Here is a 27,340-nt window from a genome sequence, read left to right on the forward strand (position 1 = left end):
GACTCTTTCTTTACCAATTCGTTGTCCATGTATAATTCAATTTAATTATTCAAACTACTTTTGTTAAACTCCATCAAACATGTTTTACTGGTGCTTACATTTAAGTGGCTTTCATTAAAAAACTGAACAATTTATTTTGTCACATTATTACACTCGGCCTCTAGTTCATTACATGATTCCTTTTTACACACAATGGATGTGCCATTGGCATACAGAACAATTTTGGAATTTATAGTACAGTATTTGATATGATTTACATAGATCAAGAACAGAAGGGGGCCCAACACCGAGCCCTGGGGCACCCCATATTTTATGCAAGTGATCTTTGATTTGTAGACACCACTTTCCGTTTTAAGTAGAACAAACTGTTTTCTATTGCTCATATAACACTTTATTAGGTCATAAGCAGCGCCTCTAATGCCCATGCTCCATAGCTTGTCTAATAGGATGTCAACGTTCACACAATCAAAGGTTTTTTCCAGGTCTAGGTATACACCTGCCACATGTTCCTTGCTTTCGATACTCCCTAACACCTCTTCAATTAATTGAGCAGCTGCAGTGCTAGTTGATTTACCTTTTACGAATCCATTTTGATTTTCGAACATCACGTTGTGTTTGTTAAGAAAGTTTGTAATCCTGTTGTATATAACTTTCTCAACTATTTTGGAAAAGACAGGAAGGATTGAGACTGGTCTGTAGTTTTCTATTTTGTTGTTGTCACCTTTCTTAAAAATGGGTGTTACCTGTGCTATTTTTAGTCTGTCTGGAAAGGTGCATGATTCTATTATATTGTTGACTGCTGCAGACAGAGGTACAGAGACATTTTGGCTACAGGCTTTTAAAACATTAGTATTTAGGCCATCATGCCCCGCTGAATTAGAGGGTTTTAGAGAGCTAATGATGCCCATTATTTCTGCACAGTTTGTGGGGGCTAGATATATACTATGGTCACATGTATTACCTTTAAAACTGTAGTGCATGTTTTTATGTTTATCATTTATGGCTTCCCCTACAGAAGAAAAATATTCATTAAAAATATTTGCAATTTCCAGTTGGTCTTTTATGAGCATGCCATTGTGGTTAATAGTAAAGTCCATACAGGATTTGTCATTGCCAGTTCTAAAACTGTTTATGGCTGTCCAGATGCCAGTAGTTACGTTGAGTGAGTTATGAAGCTTATTTGCAACATAGTTGCTCCCGGTCTGTGTAAGTAAGTCCTTATAGTGTGCTTGATATATTTTGAAGGCTTCCTTTAGCTCAGGAATATCTCTATTATTCACCATTGCACTGTGGAGTAGTTTTAATTTTTCCCTCGCTTCAGTGACATTACTATTTACCCAAATATTTTTGTTTATATTTTTTGTTTGTTTCATTTTTGTGATTACAACTGGGCATGTGGTATCAAAGCAGTAATAGAAGTCAGCAGCAAAGTTATCATATGAAAAGCTATTATTTTCAAACCATTTTATTTGTGCTAGCATCCAGTTCAGTCTATTTATGTTGTCATTATACATTATTCTTTTAGTTACAAACTGTTGCTTTGTGGTGACAGTGGGGGCCTCATGGCGTTCCAATTTAAGCTGTACTGCATGGTGATCTGAGATTGCTAGTTTTAAAACTGATTTCCAATTGGATAGTGTGTTCACTTACATACAGCCATTGTAATGCCACTTCTTCGATTTTCATAGGAGTCTCATCCCACAGTGGATCACTAGGAGGTATAAGACCTTAAGAGCATATTGAGTTTGTAAAGAGGGCTGCATGGGACACATTAAAGCAGGTAATTGCTGCTCATCTCCTTTATGAGTCTGAGGGCAGTGTAGATTTTAAAGTACATTTACTAGCAGAACTCTGACAGTCTGCACAATGGCGGGCATCTCCTCCCTCCTTACACCATGTTAGCCATAGTTAACTGAGATGAGATGCAAGACTAGAATATTCAGGATCTATATATGAAGAACAAGACTGCTCACAATGTGAAAAATCACTGGCAATGTTACTGGGACCAAAAAACAGCATTTACAAGTGAGTTGGTCTGAGTATGGAAAGCTCAATATGAGTAATGTGTCAATTACTGGAGCAGACCATATGCAATCTAATCAGAATGGATCAGAGGAGATGGAGATGATAGTCCTTCAAAAACTATGCAACTAATGACAACACATACTCTCTCAATTACTGAAGCTGAATGGTTGCATCTGTTTCCAAACATAGCATTCACCATTTCAACTACTGAACCAGGTGTTGAAGGCTCAGAAGCCAATGGAAATAGACAACCACCACCACCACCACCACCACCACCACCACCACCACCAGATCTGTGGTGGTTGAGGAACTTACACTGTCTAGCCTGGTGGTACATTACTAGAATTGTGTTTGCCCTCATCACTAAGGGGTGGATATGCCTAAGGGTTTTGTGTGTTTCAAACAATGCAGGGGCACTCCATAGCTATAGTATCATCACACAATGACAGTTTGATGCAGAGACTAAGTGAGGTGGCATAGTGGTAATAGACTGAAATGTGTTAAGTTTGGAAACTTGCTTCATTTGTTATATTTTCTGCTCCCACAAATAAGTAAAATTTTTCACTCTTTTGTTCTATATCTAATGCAGCTGCACATGTAACATGTAATACGTACTGACGTGTCAAATCGTTATTTATAATAAATTCCCTTTAAATTTACAGTTCAGTTATTTATATTCATCTTCCTGATTGCAATGATCCAAGTGGCTTTACTGGAAGACTGAGTAATTAAAAGGTACAGCTAATTGAAGTTACAACAACATAAAATAATTAGAAAATGTTTTAAGCTAATGGGAAGCATAGGAGGTCCCAGTACCACTCATTTGAAAGCAGCTATTTCCAACTTTTCAAGAACATATTCTAGTTATCTGAAATTAACCAACATATGAAATAATGTTCAGAATGATTTTCCTATGGAAAACTAAAGATACTACTATATAAGATTGTCATTCAATATTGTATTTTATACCTTATTCGCCTGCAACATCAGTTTCTTTACATTTTGTAAATTTTATTTGTAACATCAAAACTGTACAAAATTTATAATGCTTTATTTTGGAAGCTATTGTTAAAATTCTATATAAGGCGATGCAGAGAGGCTTTGAGTTAGTTGTTGAGTTGTTGTTTTGTCAGTCAGTTTTTGAAGTTACTTTTGGAACTCAAAGAGATCAGTGAAGTCTGTCCGTGTTTTGTTTACATGATGAGTGTGCAGTTGGCATGTCAATTAATGTGAATAAAATTTTGTGAAGCCTGGAAATTTCCCATTCCTTCATCAATGGATGAGGCAGAAGAAACTTAAGTAACATTCAACATGAATCGTTACAATCCCTCCCCCAAAATGGTTAGTCTGTGACTGGTCAACACACAGATAATATCGTTATGTCAGTTCATGTGAAAATCTGCACTTACCTGATCTGATGCTAACATATCAGTGTCAGTATAAAAATGTCCATGGTAAGGAAGTGAATGCTAAAAATCTATGCAGTTTTAAGTTTGCACCCCAACATCATAAGAGCAACAACTATTTACGTAAACATGATGTAGGCCACACAATATATGAATTTCAAAAGTGGTTCATCCCACTTTATTTGCACTATAATGTTGTCAATGGCTAGTTTCAGTGGAAACCACATAATGTCTTAGGGTCTTATGAGCCAGTAAATACTTAATCTGAAAATGCTTACGATCCACAAAAACTATGTACTACTATATTACTATAAGTTAATTACTGTGCACTGCTACTTTCACATTCCTGTCACTATACTGTATGGCATTGTGAAGTTCAACAAATGGTCTGATTAATGGCTAGTTGAGTTTTCTTCTGGGCATGTTTACAAAGGAAGAGATGTGTGTCTCCTTGACTGTGTAAACTGCAATCTGTAAAACTTGAAATAGTCATCAGCAGCATTACAGTGCAAATAAAGTGGGATGAATCACTTAAAATTCATCTATTGTGTGGTCTACATCATTTGCAACTACCCTACACAGTAACAGTTTCCAGAATATCTTTCAGTAGATCAAGTTACCAGACTCCAAGATATGTAAGACCAAGTGCGACATCAGCAACAGGTAAGGGGCACATCACAACTGGACTCAAAGTAAGAGAGCTGCAGTTCCAATTCCCGTCTGTTCATCCAGATTTAAGTCTTTCATGGTTTTCTTAAATTGCTTAAGACAAATCCAGGATGATTCTTTTGAAAAGAACATGACCTATTTCTCCATCTTGCATCCATCAATCTAAGCTTTTGCTCTCTCTAATTATGTCATTGTCAATGGGATGCTAAATTCCGATCTTTCTTCATTTTCCACTGCAGCGACCACTGCAATCAGAGACTGATCCTGTGGAAACACAAACATACAGGAAACGGAGAAAAAGCTCTACAAATGTGGAGGCGACTGGACACAAGTACAGTGCTATATAACACATTCTGATCAGTGCAATTGGCTTAGGTGTTGGCATTTGTGCGACATTTACAAGCAATTTTAGAACACAGAACAAGAGGTTATGTCATGATCGCGTGGATAGAACCGACATAGAAAAATCAATTGAATTGCAAAAAATGACAGGTGAATAGCTATAAATTGACCAAATATACACTGAAATGTGGGGAAATTGAGGAAGTACTTGTGTATCTTCTGGTTCACGCTGAACAATTTTTGTACATAGGAACAAGTATGCAGCAGCAAGAGGAATCTGAGAAAATGTCGACATTGAAGCGAAGGGAATCAGGGAAGCAGTCTATTTTTCTCCCTTGAGGCAACATTATATTGCATGTCTATTGAGGTACCAGTGATACACACGAGTTGACTACTGTATTTGACACTTTTTAGGAAGACAGAGAACCATCTGTCTCTAAACTTGCTTGCATCTGCGTTAAAGTATAACAGATAGTGGATGGGGTGATTGATTGAGATGGAGCTATAATGAGGTATGATTTAATGGTTGACTGATGATGCATTCTAGAGAGAGAGAAGTTGCTGCAGGTCAATTTTTCCACTGTTCTGTCAGGACGCATCAGTCGCCTGACATAGCGAGCGTTCTACTCGCTTACAGCCACGTGTTCTGTATGTGGTTTAAAGCACTGTCTACTTTTGGTCATTAGTGATAAACCTGTTGGTCATCAGAGGACTTCCATCTCGTGTGATGAAACGTGACACATTCCTCTAAATGAACTTTGATTTATGCAATGTACTCCATCCTCCCTGTCGCATCTTTGGTGTAAAATCGAGACTTCAGTGTCATAACTAAGTTAGTGATAGGTGCTTGTGAGGCAGTGCAATCCCTCTGCACACTTTTGCCCGACAGGTGTGCTGTTTACAGAGTTAGTGATGGAATGACTTAATTTTCGCATGTCAGACGCCGCTGCTATGCCTTTATCTGTTTCCTTGTAACAGGTATTCGCTGTTACTAATGAGCATTTTATATAGGGCTGATGCAGGCATAGTGTAATTTCTGAACCGTGATCAGATGTGAACAGCTGGTGCTATACATCTGCAGGAAACTATATTGTACTCGTATTACACAGAGCCAATGTTTTATGGATGTAGTTTTTGTTTTACGGTTCGATAATGTAGTTTATTGTTGAGAACCCAGGAAGAAAGATGTATGTCCTGCACTTGAAATACATTTATTTCATTGGAATATTAACAGCACTACATTCCATACAACTGCAAGCGGTCTAGCATTATAGTCCATTTTAAGTGCAGAATGTTATAGCCTTAGGAGTGCATGTGTTTATGTTCTCTCTTACCAATACCTTCCAGGTATGAATCCTAGACTCTAGAACAATACTTTAGAGTTGGTAGCTTCGTTGATTTATGTAAAAATGCATCTAACTCCATCCGTCTGGGGCTCCATTGTGCATAAAAATTATTCATTTCTTGTTCTTCTTAACCATCTGCTATTACATCACGACACTTTGAACTCTGTTACTACACATCGATAAGGAGCACTAAACGCCTCGACATGGGCACATCTTGAGAAATCTTGTGCACTTTGAAGGATGAGGACTCTGAAAGCTCCACTCATCCACAAGACATGGAGCGTAGCAGTCTACTTCTGGTCGGTTGCAGATTAATTCGGTAATGGTGCTGCAGGGTGGGTTGGTCAATGCCAGTGTGATGAGGGTCTTTCACTCTCTAATTTTACCCTAAGACTGTGAGAATGCTCTGTGACTCTCATACACAGAGATAGATCGTAAATTACGCACTATGCTCGAGGTGTTAGAAATATGTAGGGCGCTGTCTGATATACTTTGATTGTGTATGTGTTTGAGAATTAACAATGAATGGACATACAGCACAGTCATCTATCCATGTTCACAATGATGCCCACTAATTAGATACCGATACTGAAATAGGGAAACATGCTGCCACATCATTGGTCAGTGTTGAAATTACTGTAAAATTGCTAAAATTGTTCACACTACCAATTGTGATGCTTATTATTAGAGTTCATCGATGGTGTCTTTTCCATCCCATCCATGCACTGGCACGCTGTTAGTTACCACAGACTGATATTGCTTGTTTGAGTTGGAGACTGAGTTTTGGTGGATGGACAGCACCTTCTCGGGTGGATAGCACCGAAACAGTGATCGTGTACATGACTGCAGTATGAGGAATCAGTCTGAATGGAATGCTGAGCCATCAGCTATTCTGTCACTATGACAGATGAGTTTAAACATAGTTTGGAACCCCACACCAATGCCATAAAACTCTTGCAATTTCCTTATGTTGTAAATGACTTATTTAAAATCATCCAGTGTGTGTGGTGTATTATGGTAACAGCAATAATAATATGGTTTACACTGTGCGATGTTTAGAGGTGGCCCAATTGACCTATCTTCCCTCCAAAATTCAAACTTCCCACCGTGGAGGGCTTGGCGGGGTGTGTGTGTGTGTGTGTGTGTGGCACTTTCCAATCACCTTGGGTAGTGGTACTCATGTCATCAGCTGACATCATGGCAGTCATCTTGAATGACGTCAACCGCGTCACAGTGGGACGTCTTCGATAACAGTACTTTGGGGTGATGTCCTTTTTGTCTGCGGGAGGCAGCAGATCAGAGCATCTTAATGACAGTTTAGAACCTGATGAAGACCTCAACGTTGTGGCAGAAAAACAAAATGTTTGACAGTGTACAAAGCATATTAAAGCAGAAAAAAATAATGTTTCAAACAATGAGACAGTAGGTCTGTGGGATATGGTCATCTTCCTACAGTACAGATAATCAAACTTTAAACTGGTCTGTGTAGTTGATCAATACCTGTATATTACATAGGTTCATCACATGTGCTCAATACCTGCATGCATGCGGTATTTATTTTCAATATATGGGAGGAGGAAGATGCGGTAAAAATCAGTTACCTGTCAGATGAAATTAGTTGAGCTTTTATAGGTCATAATTTTTCTCTGATGGATGGTACAGAATAATGAAGATAGCATGTTGGGGAGGTAAATGTGAACGGGCATGGATCTGTAGTATTTGTATGTAGTTTGGAGAAGCATGACAATGCAGTAGCAAAATCCACAACCTCCCTTACTGTGTTTTATACTAGAGTGTTTTGCAGGAGCAGGCTCCGTTTTCGTCGAATGGTCAAAACACAGTTATGTCACAGTAACTCGGCTTCACCTGTTTGTGCATGGATTTCAGGTGGTGGTAGATATAGTTTCCTCAGACCCCTACTTAGTTCTGACTTACACTGGAATGATCACGTGTGCAAAGGTGCAGGGATGGTAGAGTAGAGTCTGAGGAGGCATTTGCAGGATGCATAGGGGGCTACCTAGAATGAAACGGTAATTTTACTGTAGCAGACAGATTTGAGAAAGGTGACTCGTTTCAAGATATGAAAGTGCCAGAAATATGATTCACTAGAGATCTGGAAAGCTAGTGTACATTTCTTATGGCCTCAATCATCTCACCATCTACTACTGTTTGTGATCCTTCTCAATCAACCATTGCCTATAGCCTAGTAGATTTATCACCGACTCTCGGACATTGCATCAAGACAGAATGCGTTACAAATATTGGAGAAATATCGAGCAGTGGTGCCTTGAAGGAGTTGCAAATACCGGTTTCATACCACGCTCCTTAGTCGAATTGCTTTCAAAATGTGGTAATTTTATTATGAGGTTGTACCATCGACGACTGATACTGTACACTCTGATGATCACCGTCTCTGTATTTGTCTGGAAAAACCAATTCATTCAGAGGTAATGCCATACTTCAATTTATAAATCCAGTATAGCTTTTAACATGGATGCCTGTGTGCATCTGTAGAACCAAGACCACTTGTGACAGTTACATACAGTAGTTGTTGGGATTAGGTTTTTTAACATCTGGGAGTTTGTAAGATGATTAAACCTCTCATTCTAAGACATTGTGGTAGCACCCGCAAGAAAAACTTATGAGACAGGTCCACCCATAGTTGATTTTCAGTCAGTATTATTTTGTATCGCCAGTGATCAGTTATTGACAAAGTAGTATACTTTGTAGTAGTAGTAGTAGTAGTAGTAGGGAATGTGCGATATGTTTGCCTTGAGCATCAGGTTTATAAAGTATGTGTGTGTTCAGACATGTGAAAAAGGGAATGACTATGTCCATTCATAAGGAAGGTATGGATTTGACGTCAAGTGCTATGACTGCAAAGGGAAGAGTATGTCAAGTCATAAGAATGGTACCGATTTCTATTTCCAGAGCCACAGCCATCAACAGGGTTTATTTCTGATACTTTGCTCATTGTCGAATCACATTCAACTGAGACTGCAATCGTAACATTTAGTTGTAAGTACGGGGATAAAATACATATGTGACCGATTTCTTAGGATGATTGATTCTACCTACGCATGCTTGGCCTGCAGTGCCGGTGACACGTGTGGTAGGAGCTGTCAGAATGGAGAGGCCTGTTGGAATGCAGGAATGTATCCGAGTCAAATTTGCCGTCCTCTAGACCACTGAATAGTGAACTAATACTTAGTATGTGTTGGGCAGCTTTCGTGATTGCGTAGAAATTTGAGAAGATTGAATACGGAGGTGTGTTTGTGCTGGATCATTAGTCCCTCTTATATAAATTGTTTGGTTGACTGCTTCGGCACATTTTGTGCCTTTATTTAGTTGACAGAATATTGATTGTGGTGTGTGCATCTAGCAGATGAAAGAGACATTTGCTTGTTCTCTAGAAATAAGAAAGACCTTAGTCGACTTGTAAATTATAGGGATGATTTTGAGTCTGTTACATTATGGACATCGGTATTTGTGAGTGGAAATATCATTTTCCTCTATTTGTTTTGAGTTCTCGTGTAAAGGTCTTCAAAGATGAGATAAGTGCTAAAGTTTTGGGTTTGTAGAGAAATAATTACCAATGTACATCTTCAGGATTATGCTGCATGAGTGATCAGTAGGCTACTGCTGTGTCCTTGATATTGAGAAGCACTGCCAAAATGGTATAATATTACGGCAAACCATGCGAAAATACATATGTTCTTCTAATCCCAGAGTCTGGAGATTGGTATAGAAAAGCAAGCAAGCAAGCAAGCAACCAAGCAACCAAGCAGGTCCGGACCAGAAACAGTAATGTGTTTGTACCCATGGGTGAAACAAGCCAGTCTTTGCACAACAGCTCAGAGTGACTTCGATCCACTGACAGCTTTCTGATGTAAAAGGGATGATTTAGTATGGCGAAGGATATGAATTGTATGTTTACTACATCGACAAGGTATGTGGTGATATATTGCTGGGCTGGAGATCAGTTTCATGCTCTAATATTCAATCTCCTGTCCTCAGTACGAGAGCAGTGTAATTGAGTAAGGGTCTTTCAGTATTTGACAATAGTTATGGGCACTTTGCAGAGTTTACTTGCTGGTGCAATATGGTGTCCTGTGTAAAATAGTTTTTTGCTACTGAAAGTCACGTCTGTAGAAAGAAAGAAAAGGCGGACAGTGCTTTCCTAGGACTGAGGAGAATCATGACATATAGCTGGTGTGAGTGGAGGCATACCATAATTTTTTCAGGTGCTGTACAGATATAAAAGGTAACTGCACTGTTTGTGTAAAATGTGTATATATTGCATTGTAAAGTTACTGTGGTTTATGTTGTGGCATGACTAGAGAAGAGGACTGTGTGTCCTATTATGAGGGACTTACCAATGCAGCACATTGATAACCATGAGGGTACAAGAGAGATTTTTTACGTGGAAAATTATGTGCGCTATAGATACTGAGATTCGTTCCAGAAGCACAGCCGTCATGAGGAGACATTACCTGTACATTGATTGGTGTCAGACTGCTGCAGCAATTATAATATTTAATTGTATTATGCTGGTAAGTATGTTCCTGGCTTCCAATATTCTTGTGAGACTCATTTATTTCATGATCTGTAGACAACTTTGTGGGTTTAACTGTCAATGCAATTTAGCGAACTGTGCAAAATAATTTTACTGTTGAAAGTCTCGTCTGCAGAAAGAAAAGATGGATGGTGCTTCGATACCAGCAACATCAGTAACTCAGCAGGTAAATCTGGAAAGAGCCAGTCATAATGCATGATTCATTCACAACACATTCTTTGTGCTGAGATGTAGGAGTGTCTACATAACGGTGGGAACGTTTGTGTGTGTTGGAAGCTGGAAGGGTAACACTTGATGGACGGAGTATCACATTAGGACTGCTGGGAAGAGTGCATTCGATGTTATTCTGCACTATTTTCGTAGACAGGTTTTGTTAGGGCAAGAATTTCCATGCATACAAGCTGAGACATCACGAAAACTCTTACAAAAGCACACGTTAAGTATTTTTGGGACACTATGCAATTTACTAGAGTTCGACTTGGTTATTATTTTAAATAGCCATGTGGCTTAAATATGACATTGAGAACATTGTTAGATGCACTTGTGATGGTATGTAGCTACTCGCAGCAATGCATCAGCCACACATCTCGCACGATCCGTTAGAATCGCCAGGGAGAAAGCAGCTTGTGCTATTCTGGAACAGATTTCTGCAGCGTCGCTCGGCAATAAGCTCTTTGCCAGACTGCAGGTAGAGGGAGGGTTCACACCAGCAGAGGCAAACACATGTGTGTGCAGCCCACCTTGGAGTGTCTGCAGTTTGTAAGTAAGTCTTCACTCCCGTCCGGTCGCGTCATCAACGATGCCTAGGTGATGAAGTATTTCAAGAGGGATTTCTCAGGCACCAAGCACGAAAGGGATGTTGCTGCCTCATGCGTGTGGGACCCGAACGGGCACCTGTGTGTGGTTTGACAGCTGATGACCATGTCAGTTTGCAGGGCTATCGGTAGACTCCTACGCAGTCTAGTGGACAGGGGGTGGCGGGCTGTGTGTGTCTACGTTGTTTGCGTGTTTGTTGCATTATTTTGCGAGCGGGTCTGTGGGTTTCACTACGCGTTATTTGGATAGTGTACGAGTTGATTTCATGTCTGCACATTTGTGTACTTCATTATTTAGGAGGAGTTTGCATGTCTGTACTGAAATTATTTAGCTACATTAGGAGTTGTTTGCGTGTCTGCAAAGTGTTATTCAGGAGTAGTTTACAGATCTGTGGGCTTTGTAGCGTGATCCCAATCATGTCAGAGCGTGTGTTTTGTATCAGTGTAGTAAATATACTCCATCCGTAAATAAATTGTTCCAAAATAAATGAAGTACACTTCTTCCTCTCTCCAGCAGCCCAGCACTGGACGAGTCCTTTTCCAGCGAATCCCTAGGAGGAGGTGGCAGACGGGTGACTTAGGTTATTGGAGATTTCCTATCTTCCCGCTATTTTTTTTAGGTTAGTAGAGATAACCATGGTGTGATGCATTATCCTGTTGGAATTTGAACTTCCTGCCATTTTTTCTGGGGGTGGCGCTGGGTTAGGTTAGTGGAGGTTGCACAAGTGACCTATCTTCCCAGCCTTTTCTTAGGTTAGAAGAGGTTGCATTGGCTTGATGGAATTTTAACTTCCCACCATTGGGGGCCTGACACTTTCCCAGCCATCTTGGGTAATGGTACTTGCATCATCATCTGACGTCACGGCCGCCATCTTGGATGGCGTGATCAACTAACATCAGTTGATGATGTCATCGCCGCCATCTTCGATAACTGTACTTTGAGCCATAATGCAGGTTGTTGCAATACTCATATTAACTGAAAAATACAAATAATAAACTAGTAATACACAACGCAATAGAAGTAAAGGCAGACAAGGGAAACAGTGTCGACATACAGTACAACTACACCAACAATTTCAATACCCAAGTCACGGAAACATCTTCCTAACATTTCTTCATTTTTTATTAATCCAGTCTCAAAACTATGAAACTTGTAACGCCGGAAATGCATACCCTCCTATTTCCATCTATTGTACTATAAATTTTTTTCCTTATTTTGTTACCTGAAGGTATGACGTTTCTGTGTCTTTGTATATTGTAATTGTTTTACTATTTGTATATATATGCATTTATGTCGATGTATAATTGGTTTGTTTCGTGAATATTATTTGTATTTATACGCTGGGTCTGGCCTAGGGAAAACTATGCTATCGAACGAATACATCGATAGGTCGTGTGGAGAACCAAAGTGTGTAGGATCTTTGGTAGTGTTAACTCTGCCGCGTGGAGCGCGGGCAGAGCAGAGTCTGGCTGGGGTAGGGCGGTGGAGCAGGTGTGTTGAGTGATGCTCCCGCGAGTTGCCGTGCTTTCTGGGTTTGGCAGCATGTAATTGCACTCGACTTGCTATGATAGTTTCTGACACGGTGTCGCGGACGGGAAGCATTAGCTGGCGCACATCAAGGGCCCGTTTCACCTGGTGACCGTGTCGAGAAGAAGGCTGGCCGACAAGAGTGACTGTCGCCACCTCCTCGATCGAAGACTTCAAACCTTCAATCAACCAACAAGGAAGACTGGAAGCACGTAAAGTTTTAGAACTGTATGGCAGACCTCAGCTTTTAAAATTGTTGCATCACAAAATTACAGCAACTTAGCATGAACCTTTGTTGCTCATTGTCCCAATTGCATTACCAAGCAGGGCCCCTTCCATTTCTGAAATGAACCCGAGTGTCGTTGAAATTCAGACGCCAGCATTAAAGTAATATCATTCCATTTCACTGCTTTAATTTCAAAGTTCAGTTAAGGTATTTAGATTACAGAAGCACAAATTAAGAGTGTGAGTTTTGTTACCATATTTTAGCTTACCTGTGACTACAGCTCAGCTTGGTACGTACTAAATTTTACTATTGTTAATTGTTCAGAATCATTTAATTCAAGTTCAAAGTTAAATCTCTTATTTCTAAATTGCGTAGATTCAAGTAGCTTTTGAAATGATTGTTGAGGTAGTCCAAGACTAACCTTATTTTACTGAATTTCGATGAGCTTCAGAAAGAAAGCTCACTATTAACTTCAGTCACTAAATTAACTTTCAACTATCCGGTTTTATTAATTCTTTTGCTAAATTAAGTCAGAGTGTAGCGAAATTTATTACTTCTGCCAAACTTTCAGTTTTCACACTACACGTGTCAACCTTCAGTTGCCACACTTCTAGTGCTAATTGTATGTGCAATAACCTTTCTTTTTCAGTTACTATAGTAATTGTCCACAGGACTGGCGACCGTAATTTTCCCCAAATCTCAAATATGTAATTACCGCTAGTTAATTGTTAATGTAATGGCCACACATTTACTTTCTTTATTAACTTTACCCCTTTTCAAAATTAATTTCCACCAGTTTGATTTGCATTTTTCCTTTCATTTAGATGTAGCCCTTTCCTCCCTCTTTACTGACGGATTAACTTCGGTGACGATTGCTTTTCCCAAATTTCCATTAGGTACACGCGGTTTAATTTTTCACTGTCATTAAGGTCGGTAAGTGAGGGGGAGGTTACACACTGACAGTCTCTATCTTTAGTAACTGACTTATTATGTTAAACTCTTAAAACAAGGTAAAATTTTTTAATGAGCAGATTAAGAGAGCATTTTAAATTTGGTCCTGAAGGCCTGAAAAATGTTTACTGTGCGCAATACCATTCTGTGCCTTGCAGCGTCACGCACACTATCTGTGGAGGAGCGTGTGGTCAGCACACTGCTATATCTGTCGTTTTGCCAGAGTCGATGTTTCTCATTCAAGTAGCTTCTCAGTTATCACGATGCTGAGTGCACCTCGTACCAGTCATCCCACCAAGGAAAAATTCTTGGCGGTACCAGAAATAGAACTCACGTCCCCCACATGGGAGCCATCTAAGCTGACCACTCAAGCTATGGAGTCAGACCACTAATTATACGAAGTGCTGAAAATCAAGTTTCTGTTGTCCCTGAAAGCATTAAGATATGTAACCTGTGACTAAGGCAGGGTGACAATTTTAGGCGTTTACTAATAGTTTAGGAATAGTAAATTCAAAGCTAGTACAGCCCAATATGACTTCACTGTGACACGCGCATCAGCGTATACAACGTGAACATTAATAAAACCGACAAACTACAGCGACAGATAGCCGGGTGGAAATGGAGGGGGAAAAGGTCCTATGACATTGAGTCCAGAAACGCATCGTTGCCACAGTAGATGGCGCTGACAAATGGAAGTTCCTCTGACCACATGCCCTGTGTTCCTTGTGTGTTACAGGCAGAGGGGCTGACGCTGCGTACTGTAAGCAGCAGAATGGTCCGATATTCATGTGGGGAACAAACAGAGATGGAGTTTGTGTGCGGCCAAGCAGATGGGTACAGTCGAGAGGCAGCGCAGTTGTACCAAAACAAGTAACCTCACAGACACCAACCACATCACACAACTCTTTAAAACCTTTTTGGTCATTTGTGAGATAATGTGTCCTTTCAGACAGACAAAGCTGCAGGGAGGTAGGGGCTGTGCGTACACCAGATATTGAGGACGGTTGTACAGGATGTTTAGATGAACCCTAGTACAAGCTCCAGCCAAGTGGCCTACCAACACGGTGTAAACCAAAGTATGACTGTGTGTATCCTGCATGACAATCGCTACTGCCCATATTAACTGCAATGAATGCAGAGATTATTAGCAGCAGATTTCCCTCTATCATAACAATGTTATCGATTTTTTTGCACCAGGCCATCAGAATTACCAGATTTCTGTTGTCATTCCTCTTTACCAGAAATGGCATCATCAATCTATATACTCGACATCAGTGGGCTACAGAGAATCCTCGGAGACTGGTTGAGGCACCTCATCAGCATTGGTTCAGCATCGATGTGTGGGCAGGGACTCTTGGCGAACCCTTATTTGGACTGGTTATTATTCCGAATGCCTTGATAGAGCACCATACCTAGACTTCCTGTGGAATGCTCTGCCTGGGTTGCTGGAGAATGTGTCTTTGGCAATACGCTAGGTTATGCGGTTTCTGCATGCCCGTGTATCACCCTGCTTTCGCATTACAGCTCGTCGACATCTCACCAACATCTTCCCCGGATGTTTGATAGGATTTGTAGGCCCTGTAACAGGGCCTGTTACGTCACCGGACTTACCCCCTGGGTTTTTAACTCTGGGAGCATCTGAAAAGCGTTTTTATGCTGAACCAGTTCCCGACAGGGAGACCTTTTAAGTGTGAGTGTGAGTGTGTGTGTGTGTGTGTGTGTGTGTGTGTGTGTGTGTGTGCGTGTGCGCACACACACACAACACACACAGTGTCCATTTCCGGACACTGTATATAAGTAATTCTTTTACCACGATTCCTTATTACATCTTTATTATAACTCGATACTGATGTACCACAATGATTATCATTTATATTATCCTTGCCTTCTGAAGAATCATCATTGCTTTTAATGCTAGAAATGCTTTGTGGTAGGTTAGTATATCGCGTGCCTGGAACGTAATATGGGGACAGACTACTAGTCTGCCACCTTAGCCGACTGCCTCGTATGGCATAATACACAAGCAAAACTTTGAACCTCAGTTTCTCAAAAACTTTTGAGAAGTGCATCCCATTTTGAGTACCGTCACCTATTAGCTGGTATATCTCTCGCTGCCGTCCCCCACCTCAATCAACAACATTAGCGCCTAACTAAACTGTAGAATGAAAAAAAGCTTTCAACGTATTTGTTTTTAAAATGATGAAAGACAAATGATATTTAGCTTTTTTAGGTGTTTTATTAAACCATGAAATAAGGAGTTAGTGCTACCTGCAAATTCTCCTCAGAAAACAAAGCCAATTATCCAGATTGAGAACAGATAGTCGTCACAAAACATGGTCGCTCTCTCTCTCTCTCTCTCTCTCTCTCTCTCTCTCTCTCTCTCTCTCTCTCTCTCTCTCTCTCTCTCTCTCTCACCACCAATCTTGTACACGATGACACTTGCGTCATCCACACCCTGATCCTCCATTTAAAATTAAAAAAGTTAAAATGTGGTGTAGTGGACTTCAGTTTAGAACATTTGATTCTTTACTTCTGAACTGGCAGAAACTGGAGGACTTTAGGCTGCCGCTGCTTTGAGCACGACCACTGCCATAAATAATAATAATAATAATAATAAAAATAATAATAATAATACTGTGTAAGCTCTACAATAATGTAGCAGCCATTATACAGTTACATTGTGTGCTGCTGTCCATTATTTCGTTTATTTATTACAAGGTGAGAAACGAAGAAGTTTGTCTACTGCGGGAACTATCAACATTTCGGCCAAAGCATTTAATGACGTGTATGTCTGAATTTTACTATCATAAACGCCTGCTATAGGGTACAGAGTGTGTGTGAAGTGGATGGAACTTGAGGAAGCAGATGGTCGTACATTTGGTCCTGAAGTTTTAACCTGTAACATTTGAAATTTTCCCGGCGAATCAACTGTTCAAAGAGATTTCGGGCTTTCAGCTGGTCGTCATAAACTTCATTGCCCGATATTTCGGCTGGACAATTGCCAGCCATCTTCAGGTGAGCCGAACGAGGACTGACGAAGACGCTCTCTACTCCAGCTTACACAGTGTGCTGATGCTACTGCCGCGCACACGTTGCAGTCACGGAGACAGAAGGGCCACACCACCCAGCGGCAGCGCCCTCGCTGGTGGAACTGCAGTACTCAGCTGCCGTCGGTATTGTTGCTGGCCACAGCTATCTAAGTCTTCTGGCGTCTTCGCTTGAACAAATTCAAGATGGTGAGGATTCTTAATAATATTTATGTGAGAGTGGTTTTTAGTCCGCTTTCTAACATTTCGGATTTGCTGGGATCGGTGAAGGACGATTTGTTACTGCAGAAGGCGGGAATTACAAAATTCTGTGTCAATGTGGTATGGCCTATATATGACAGATAACGCATACAGTAGAAGACCGTTGTACATAACATCAACGTTGCACTCGCCTACTGCAACCCAGTAAGTCCGCAGTTGCGGAACATTTTATTTCTAACGGACATTCAATGGAGAACGACAAACCTTCGATTGTGGCCACAGCAACAACTTTTTGGGACTCCATTATCAAAGAATCCGTTGAAATATGCATTGTGGGAAATCTAATGCCCCGTGACAGTGGTTACCAATCGAATAACGCGTGGAATCCCATCATCTCAGAAATTGGCTCGAGACGAAGACGCCAGAAGACTTCGATAGCTGCTGCGAGCGACAATACCGACAGCAGCTGAGTACTGCAGTTCCACCAGCGAGGGCGCTGTCGCCGGGCGGTTTGGCCCTTCTGTCTGCACGACTGCAATGCATGCGCAGCAGTACTATCAGCGCAGTATATAAGCTGGAGCGGAGAGCGTCTTCGTGAAATGCATCCGTGACTACCACCGTGCCGACTGGCATGCCTACCGGGGTACCCTCTCTACCCAGGTCGACAACCACCCCCTCACCTACCGCCACCCTGATGATATTACCCGTGCCGCCTCCTTTCTCCAACAGACCTTGTCTGAGGCCGTGGAGGCCCACGTCCCTTCCGTCGCCATCCACCCCCACTGTCCTACTTTACCCCCACAGGCCGTCCTCCTCCTCCATAAATCCGCCGTCTCCAACATGCCTTCCTCCGCACGTGTGACCCGGACACACTACGACGCCACCGGCAACTACAACAACAACGACGCATCAGAAACTTGCTCGTGGCTAAGAAATGCCGGGACCCGCGACAGACATGCACCCGTTTAAATGCTATCCTTGCTATCAACTCTTCGAAGTACTTGTCAGCCTACCGCCGCCTTACCAGATCTAACCCCCCCCCCCCCTACTACCCTCTCCTTCATGATAATCAACCCTTCCCGGACAACCTTAGTAAGGTCAATCACTTTGCTTCCTACCTCTCCGATGTATTTTCCATCCCCGACGATCCCCAGTTCGATTACTCCCTTGTCCCTTGTCCCGGATGTCCGCGATCGAACTGACCCCTCTGTCCCTCCCCTCACCCCTGGTTTCCAGTACTTGGACAACATTGCACACACAGAACTCAATGCCCCCATCACTACACAGGATCTCATCGCTACACTACGCATGAAACGCAACACCGCTCCCAGTCACGATCGTGTCACCTGTCGCCACCTCCGTGAAGCTCCTGCCTCTTTCCTCTCCGCCCTGGCCAGGCTGTACAATGTAGTCCTGTCTACTGGCTACTACCCCAACCTGTGGAAAACCTCCCGAATCCTGATGTTCCTTAAGCCCGGTAAACTGCCATCTGCCGTCTCCTCCTACCGTCCCATCAGCCTTACCTCCATCTTCAGGAAGGTCCTGGAATCTATCCTCACCCGACGCATCCACCAGCATCTCCGCCAGCACCGCCTCCTTCCCGTCACCCAGTGTGGCTTTCGGCCGTCCTCCTCTTCCGACGACCTCCTTCTTCACCTCACTCATCTCCTTTCCGAACAGCTTAATTCCCGTCGCTCCACCATCTTCCTCTCCCTGGACCTCTAACGTGCCTATGACCGCGTATGGCATTCCGGTCTCCTCTTCAAGCTCCAAACCTTCGCACTTCCCATTAACTACATCCGTCTGATCGGGTCCTTTCTTTCCCACTGTCCTTCCTACGTCACCATCCATAACACGGATTCCTACACTTTCTTCCCCTCCGCCAGTGTGCCCCGAGCTTTCGTCCTCTCCCCTCTTCTGTACCTTTTCTATACAGCGGACTTGCCGCCGCCTTCACCCCCCATCCACCTTCTCCAGTACGCCTATGACACCGCCTTCCTTGCCCTCGCCCCCACCCTGCAGTGTTCCCAACACCTTCTCCAGTCCCATCTTGACCGATTCACCACTTGGTGCAACCAGTGGTTGCTTAAGGTAAATCCTTCCAAAACCCAGGCGATCATTATAGGCAAAACCATCCCTTCCTTCCGCCTCCTCGACTTCTGTATCACCGTCTATGGCCGTCCTATCGCCCTCACCCGCACCCTTAAGTACCTTGGCGTCACCCTCGACTGTCGCCTCTCCCGGACCCCCCACCTCTGGACAATCCGAGCCGAGACACGCTCCCGACTCCGTCTCCTCGAGCTCCTTTCTGGCTGTATTTGGAGTCTGGACCCCTCCACCATCCTCCACACCTATAAATCCCTCATCCACCCTATCCTCTGCTATGCCCACCCTGCCTGGATCTCCGCTCGTCCTACCTTTTACAAATCCCTTCAAATCCTAGAACGCCATGCTCTCCGCCTCGCCTATCACATCCGTCTCCCCTCCCCCACGCAGATCCTGTACGACCTTATTTCGTTCCCCCACCTCCTCCTTTTCCTCCAATGGGTACGGATCCTGTACACCTCCCGTAAACTAGATCCTCCTCACCTGCTGGTCTCTCCCCTCCTCTCCCGCCCCTGTCCAATGCCGCGCCTGTATTTCCACGTCGCACCTGCTCTCCATCTCTCCGCCCTCCTTACCCTCTCCCAAGGTGGCTTCCACCAGCTCCCCCTCCCTAATGATGCCCTCCTCCCCTCCATCTACCCCTCCTACCAACTTTGATCCTCCCTCCCTCTTCCCTTGTTTTTTCCTGTGGGCACCCTCTCTCCCTTCTCTCCCCCTTGCCTCCCTCCTCCCTTTCTCCCCCCTCCTCCCCCTTCCCTCCCTTTCTCCCCCCCTCCTCCCCCTTCCCCCCCTTTCTCACCCCTCCTCCCCCTTCCCTCCCTCCTCCTCCCCCTTCCCTCCCTCCTCCTCCCCCTTCCCTCCCTCCTCCCTTTCTCCCCCCTCCTCCCCCAGGCTTCTCCTACCCCCATACCTTCATTCCTTCCACCACCTCCTCTGCCATTGGCATCTCTCTTCTCCCCTCTCCATCCCCCACCACCCTCTTCCCCTCTCGGCAAGTCCCCGGACTCGCACATTTCGAGTGGACGTTCGGGCCCCAGAGATCGTCGCGATCAGTTTCTCGTGTGTGTGCCGTCGTGTTTGTGGTTTAGTGTTTTTCGCTGCCACGCTCCTTCGTTCACTTGTATCGTCCCGGTCGTCAGTGTTTGTGCGCAGTGCTGACAGTTTTTTTGTGTTTTTCATCAAGTGTGAACGGCTTCGTGTTTTTAATTTTTGTGTCTACTGTTTTTAACCACCCCTGTGTTACTTTCTGTCTTCATTGTCTCTTTTATTGTAATGCTTGTGGCTGAAGAGCGGAGTAGATTTATCCGGTGCCAGCCCACCTCTGTATGAGGCGAAAAATCACAATAAAGAAGATGATAAAAAAAATCTCTTTGATGTTTTAACCTCCTCATATTGTGTCAGATGTTAATGCTAGCATTAAAAAATTATTACTAAGTTACATAATCAGTAATACAGTCTTATGAAATAGAAATAACACTAATCATGTTTTAAGAATAATTTAGCTTTGTGACCAAAGCACAATTGAACCCTTTTGCTTTTACCCCCCAGAAAATTTCATTTTACCCGTTGGGGGGGGGGGGGGTGTGTGTGTTAATTTACCCTCATGTCGTGGACTACTGTTGTAGAACAACATTCCCTTGTTGATGCAAGTCAGCCAAGGTAGGCAGAGCGTGCAGTTTGCGGCACTCGGGCTGGCGCTACTCACGCAGGGTGAAGCCGCAGTTGAAGCAGCCGGCGCCCGCCATGCCGATGAGCAGGCGCGCCGCCACGAAGACCCAGTAGTAGGCGAGCAGCCCGGACAGCGGGCCCACCACGATGTAGATCAGGAAGGACAGCGTCAGGCTCGTCTTGCGGCCCGCCCTGCAAATGGCCGCCGGTCACCGCCCCGTCACCTTCTACACGTCGACCCTGTACCGGTCAGGTCGAATCTGCCACTGCGGTATTTGACCACAGCCGTACATTAAAAAGTTAGTAAGGAAATAAGGCACAACAGTCTCCACTGACAATCGTGATTTTATTTCAATGCACGATGCGTTTGAGGCCTGGTGATTCATCTCCTGGTGCTCGGACAGTCTACATCCATTATTTTTCCTGATTTACGTTAATTCTGGTCCGGTAACATTACAATGGTATATTACAAAGTGGGCACATTATGAATATAAGTTTACAAATCCAATGCGAATCGAAAAATCTCTCTCTCTAGTACTGAACACATGGTTCTTGAAGCATTGTATGAGTATTCATGTTTATGTACATACATATACTAATGTTCTACAGTACATTTTGTAAAAGCAAGTCAAAACAACCCAATAGACTAGCTACAGCAATAACATAAGTTTGCCGCCGACCAAGTACTGATCAATAAAAGTCTGCACCATTCCGAACAATGGAGAGAAGAGGAATAGAAGAGGATGAGCAAGAGCGGCGAGACCGAGGCGTTTGGTAACAGAGATGTGGGGTGCGGGGACTGCTACAGGATGGAACTGGCGCGTGTCCCTAGAAGGTGTCGTACATTGAGTCCGGCTGCCTATTAAAGTTCAGACAGCCGAAATATGGCAGTTCGCTTCAATAAAGGGAGGAGCAACTTATAACATTTAGCTTCAAGCTCCATCTCGTTTTTGTGTACGCAAATGGATGTGGACACACACTCGTCTTAAGTATGTCTCAAAAGTCATATGCCACGCACACTTCCACATAGCGTAGTCTTCAACGGACACTACCTCGGAGTGAACAACTAGCAACAGCGCAGACCCAACATACACCTTTAATACACTGTTAAGCGAACACAGTATGCCAGTGTGCTTAGTAAGATGTTGGTTCACCTTTGCAATGCAATACAGTAGCCGTTCTGCACGGCGTGAATTTGACAAGCCCTTAGTAGCTTTCCGGGGGTATGTAGCGCCAGATGTCTCCACACACGTCTTGCAATTCTCGTGAACACCGAGCCGGTGGTCTGTGGGTTGTGTGTGGATGACCGATGGTGTCCCAGATGTGCCCCATCGGACCAGGTCAGGCAAATTTGGTAGCCAAGACATCAACCCAAGTCCCCCAGGATGCTCCTCAAAGTACAGTAGCATGATTCTGGCGTTGTGACTCGGATAGGTATCCTTGTGGACGATACCATCTCTGTAAGGTGGGACATCAAGCATGAAGCGACGCATGTGGTCCGTAACAACTCTATCTCTCTCTCTCTCTCTCTCTCTCTCTCTCTCTTTCTCTCTCTCTCACACACACACACACACACACACACACACACATACATCCCACGGAAGCCCAGGTGAATGTACCTCGTACCATGATACCACCAATATTGGCCTGTGTCCGTGGTGCGGTGCATCTACCGAGCAGCCGTTTTTCTAGATGGAGTTTCTGCACACGACCATAGAGCTGGTGGAACAAGAAACGTGATTCATCCGACAAGGTCAGATCTCCATGATCCCGCGTCCGCTGCAAGTGTAACTGGTAATATCGTTGGGAACGTAAATGGCCGTCCGCTATGAAGCCCCGTACTCAACAAAGTGCGTTGAAAAGTATGCCCGAAGCGCTCGACTCTGCATGAGCATTGCACTGCACTCTCTCGTCACACTTCCACAGATCGCCTCGTACTGCCTCATACAATGGGCAAGGCTCCAACCTCCACGTTCTCTGTTGAGGTGTGGACGGGCACACCTTGTTATCTACTCGTGGTCTCACTATCCTTCAACCGGTTTCCATACGCTCACGACAGTCGCAAACGAATAGTATCGCTATTTGCGAGATGCTTGTTCCCAGCCGTCAAAGCCGCTTTCGTCAGCGGACTTCCCGTTTACGGGCACTATTGTCGCCAGAGTGATTCCCCGTCCGTCCCTGCTCTATGTTTGTACTTCCCTTACCGCGTCACGAGCCGGCGACGCCACCATTTGTCAATGTTTAGGCTCTCACTGTACACACTTACTAGGAGAATGTGTCCATCCCAATTCGTAGGCCTGACAACGAGTTAAAGCTCCAAAGTGGCCAGTTGTGCTACATGAAGCATAGGGTGACCCAGAGCGTCAACATTTGACTAGGCACTAATTCGCGGAATAATGTAGGTAGAGAGGTAAAACTTGACATACATGCCCGAAATGACATGCAGTTATGGAGTGTTATTGAAAGGAAAAACAGATACAAAAGCCGACCAATAGATGGCGCTGAACAGCAACACGTCTGTGACGCCGCATGGGAACACCCACAAATGCAGAATTTGTGCTACCTAAGATCCTAGAACTGTGGTGGAAACCAAACTGCACGATGAGAGAGTCACGGTACGGTGTGGATTGACAGCTTCAACCACGATCGGACCCTTTTCCTCCGAGGAAACGCGGAGTGCTGCTTCTCAGGCTGACAAAGTGACGGGTGCGACGTACGCTGGTACACTGCAGGGTCACATCAACCCTATCCTGGCTGATAAACACCTGCTGCAACGTAGGACTTTCATGCAAGATGGCACTCCAACACATATTGCTATACGTGTGTGGAGGATCGCGTGCTGAGCCGCCACTTTATCCGTGATTGGCCTCTCAGGTTCCCAGACCTCAATCCGTGTGACTTTACGAGGTTATGGAGTTATCTGAAGTCTACACCGACCGTCCGACCTCGTTATGGATGCTAGAATACGACAACCGACGGCAGTTTGTAACCGTACCTACTACTCTGCTGTGCAGCGCTTGTTCACAAAATTGTCCCTCTATTTCATGTGGGGGTGTTGAATGGTGGTCGACGTGTCGGGCATTTGCTATAAAGAATATCGTCTTTGCTAGAAATCAATTGTTATGCTAGTTATTGCTTTTGTATCGTATGAGGCGCCATGTGCACTTTTTTGGTTTCAATGAAACCCCATGTCATTCCAAGCATGTGCGTCAGTTTTTACCTCTCTACCTGCATTATTGCGTAAGTATTTGAATTTTTAAATGTCAACGTACTTTTGGGTCACCCTGTACCTATTTCAGTGAAACAGCCGGTTGGAAATTATGTCTTCCTTTGAATTTATCAAGGCTATTTACTTCTGGTTTCAACCAGTTGCCTGTTCCAAGTAGTATGTCAGCATTTTTACTGTAAGTGAAGGCGACTAATTCTGGAATCTTATTATTCATGATTCCGCTATTAAGTAATGCGAAATAAAAATTTCCCTGTGTAAATAGCGATGACGACGTACGCCTTGTCCCGAATACGGCACGTACAGGGAGTGATCAAAAATACGGAAACACCGCAAGAAACGCATCCTTGAACAGTAATGCAGGTTGTACTGTGTTTGACCACCTCTGCAATGCCCTCAGTGAGTTGCAAGTGTTAGCCGTGGGCAGTGGCCAGGAAAGTGCTCTGTGTAGTTGTGAGTGTATTACGTCCGGGCTAAGTTATTCGAGCCTGGGAGAATCGTTGGTGCACCTGAACCAGGTAGTCGAAGCGTTCGCTGTTTCAAGAGGTACCGTATCTAAGATTTGTTACGCATACCGGCAAAGACAGATCATCCGCTAATTCACAATGAGGACGAAAATGTATTCTGACTAATCGCAAGCTATGGTTATGGACGAGGATTGTGACGGAAAGTAATAACTACAGCTGCAAACGTGACTGCAGAAGCGAACGTCGCACTTGCGAACCTTGTCAGTACGGAAACTGAAAGGGAGTACGTAACTAGGGAATTGCAGGGGGTATTGGAATTCCAAAACCAGTCACCAATAATGCAAGTGTGCTCAACAGGAAAACATGGTACCGAAGCCATAAAACCTGCACTAGGAAGCAAGGAAGAGTGTCCTTTGGTCGGATGAGTGTTGTTTCACACTGTTTCCAACTTGTGGTCGAGTGTGCGCCCAAGAGTGAAACGTGATGACCTGGGCGGCCGCGTCGCGGTGTTCCGTGGGCGCCCACGGTTATTATGCGATGTTGCACTGCTGCCAAGGATTTTGTGACCATTTTCATTTTCATTGATCATGTCCATCCCACGATACAATGTTTGCTCTCCAGTGGTTATTCTATATTACAAGGCGTCAGGACCGCTGTTCACACAGCTCGCGTCATCAAGGGCTGGTTTTGTGAGTACGAGGATGAACTGCCACATCCTCCCTGACCACCACAATCACCGTACCTCAATATTATCGAGCCTTTGTGGTGTGTTTTGAAGGGAAGTGTGCGTATTCACTATCCACCTCCAACATTTTCAGATGAGCGTACCACATTTTGCGGGAAGAATGCTGTAAGATTCCCCTGAATCCCTTAGTAGCTATATTTATTCATTCAGAGACGATTGGAAGCAATTTTGAAAGCCAACAGCTTTCCTACACCATATTAACCGTGGTAGTTTGAGCGCGCGTGTGCGCTCGTTTCCGTGTTTTTGTTCACCCCCCCCTCCCCAACTGATCATTAGGTCTATGGATGGTGGGACTGTTTGTAAACTATGAAACTGCTTTGAGCAGGCAATACAACTTGTGTTAAGTTTGAAATGTAGGAGAGAGGCAATGGCGGAAGCGAAGTTCGTCTTGTGAGCCGCACCTGAATAGCACAGTCGATAGAGAAATTGCCTGCTAGAAGCAAACGTCACAGGTTCGATTTTCGATCCGCACACAGTTTTATCTGCCAGCAGTTTGTCACTTCTCCATGTACAAACAAGACCTGTGGCGGCTTGGGGAGACGAAACAGTTTTACAGAGTAGTGTGATTTTAGTAGACCCTGCAAAAGCCTCTATTTTATATAGCTTGTGTGGCCATTTGTGCTTCGTGTGAGTATTCAGAAACAACAGATGGAAACAGAAAAAACGATTCGCCGTGCTAGAAAAGACGAAGGAACTGAGAAATCTGGAGGTCGGAAAAGATATCCGCTCGACGAGTTGGCATCTATGGACTGCATCACTGCGGAATGCACAGCATACAGCAATTCTGCAACCCAGTTGGTACAGATGTATAGCCAAGTGACACATTTGGCGGACGAGGACAGTCTTCTTCATCTACAAAGATACTCCGCAAGCCACCGTACGGTGGAGGGTATCGTGAACCACTGCTAGTCATTTCCTTTCCTGTTCCACTCGCAAACAGAGCGAGGAGGAGGAATAATAATAATAATAAAAATAATAATAATAATAATAGTAATAATAATAATAATAATAAGAAGAAGAAGAAGAAGAAGAAGAAGAAGAAACAAACTACTGTCTTTATGCCTCCGTATGAGGCCTAATTTCTCGTATCTTATCTTCGTGGTCCTTACGCGCAACGAATGTTTGCGACAGCAGAACCGTTTGTTAGTCGGCTTTAAGTGTCGGTTCTCTACATTTTCTCAACTGTGTTTCCCGAAAGCAACGTCGCCTTCCCTCCAGGGATTCCGATTTGAGATCCCGAAACATCTCCGTAACACTTACTCGTTGATCGAACGTACCGGTAACAAATCTAGCAGCCCGCCTCTGAATTGTTTCGATGTCTTCCGTCAATCTGACCTGGTACGGATTCCAAACACTCGAGCAGTGCTGAAGAACAGGTCGCATTGCTGACGTCCTACATGCGGCCTCCTGTACAGACGAACCACACTTACCTGTAATTCGCCCAATAAAGCGATGTCGACCGTTCGCCTTTCCTGCCACAGTTCTCACGTGCTCCTTCCATCTCACACCGCTTTGCAACGTTACGCCCAGATATTTAAACGCCGTGACTGTGTCAAGCAGTACACTACTAATGCTGTAACCGAACATTACAGGTTTATTCTTCCTACCCATCAGCGTTAACTTACATTTTTCCACATTTAGAGCTGTCTGCAATTCATCACACCCATTAGAAAATTTATGTAAGTCGTCTTGTATCTTCCTACAGTTACTCAACTTTGACACCTTACCGTACAGACACGGCATCATGAGCGAACAACCGCAGACTGATGTCCACCCTGTCGGCCAGATCATTTGTGTGCACAGAGAACAACAGCGGCCCTGTCACACTGCCCTGGGGCACACCTCACGATAGCCTTGTCTCTGACGAACATTCGCCGTCGAGGACAACATACTGGGTTCTATTATTTCAGAAGTCTTCGAGCCACTGACATATCAGTGAACTTATTCCATAAGCTCGTACCTTCGCTAACAGCCTGCAATGGGGAACCGTGTCACA

General features: G+C 43.9%; 1 protein-coding gene across 1 annotated transcript in view; it reads right to left on the minus strand.

Annotated features, from left to right (window-relative positions):
* LOC124712060 (organic cation transporter protein-like) overlaps positions 1-27,340 on the minus strand; it is a 484,670-nt gene that overhangs the window by 36,731 nt on the left and 420,599 nt on the right. The window contains exon 5 of the mRNA XM_047242354.1: positions 20,944-21,098. Within this exon, the coding sequence (XP_047098310.1) occupies positions 20,944-21,098 (155 nt within the window). The remainder of the gene's footprint in view (positions 1-20,943; positions 21,099-27,340) is intronic.

This window comes from Schistocerca piceifrons, chromosome 8 (assembly GCF_021461385.2).
Source record: "Schistocerca piceifrons isolate TAMUIC-IGC-003096 chromosome 8, iqSchPice1.1, whole genome shotgun sequence".
Classification (NCBI taxonomy): Eukaryota; Metazoa; Arthropoda; class Insecta; order Orthoptera; family Acrididae; genus Schistocerca; species Schistocerca piceifrons.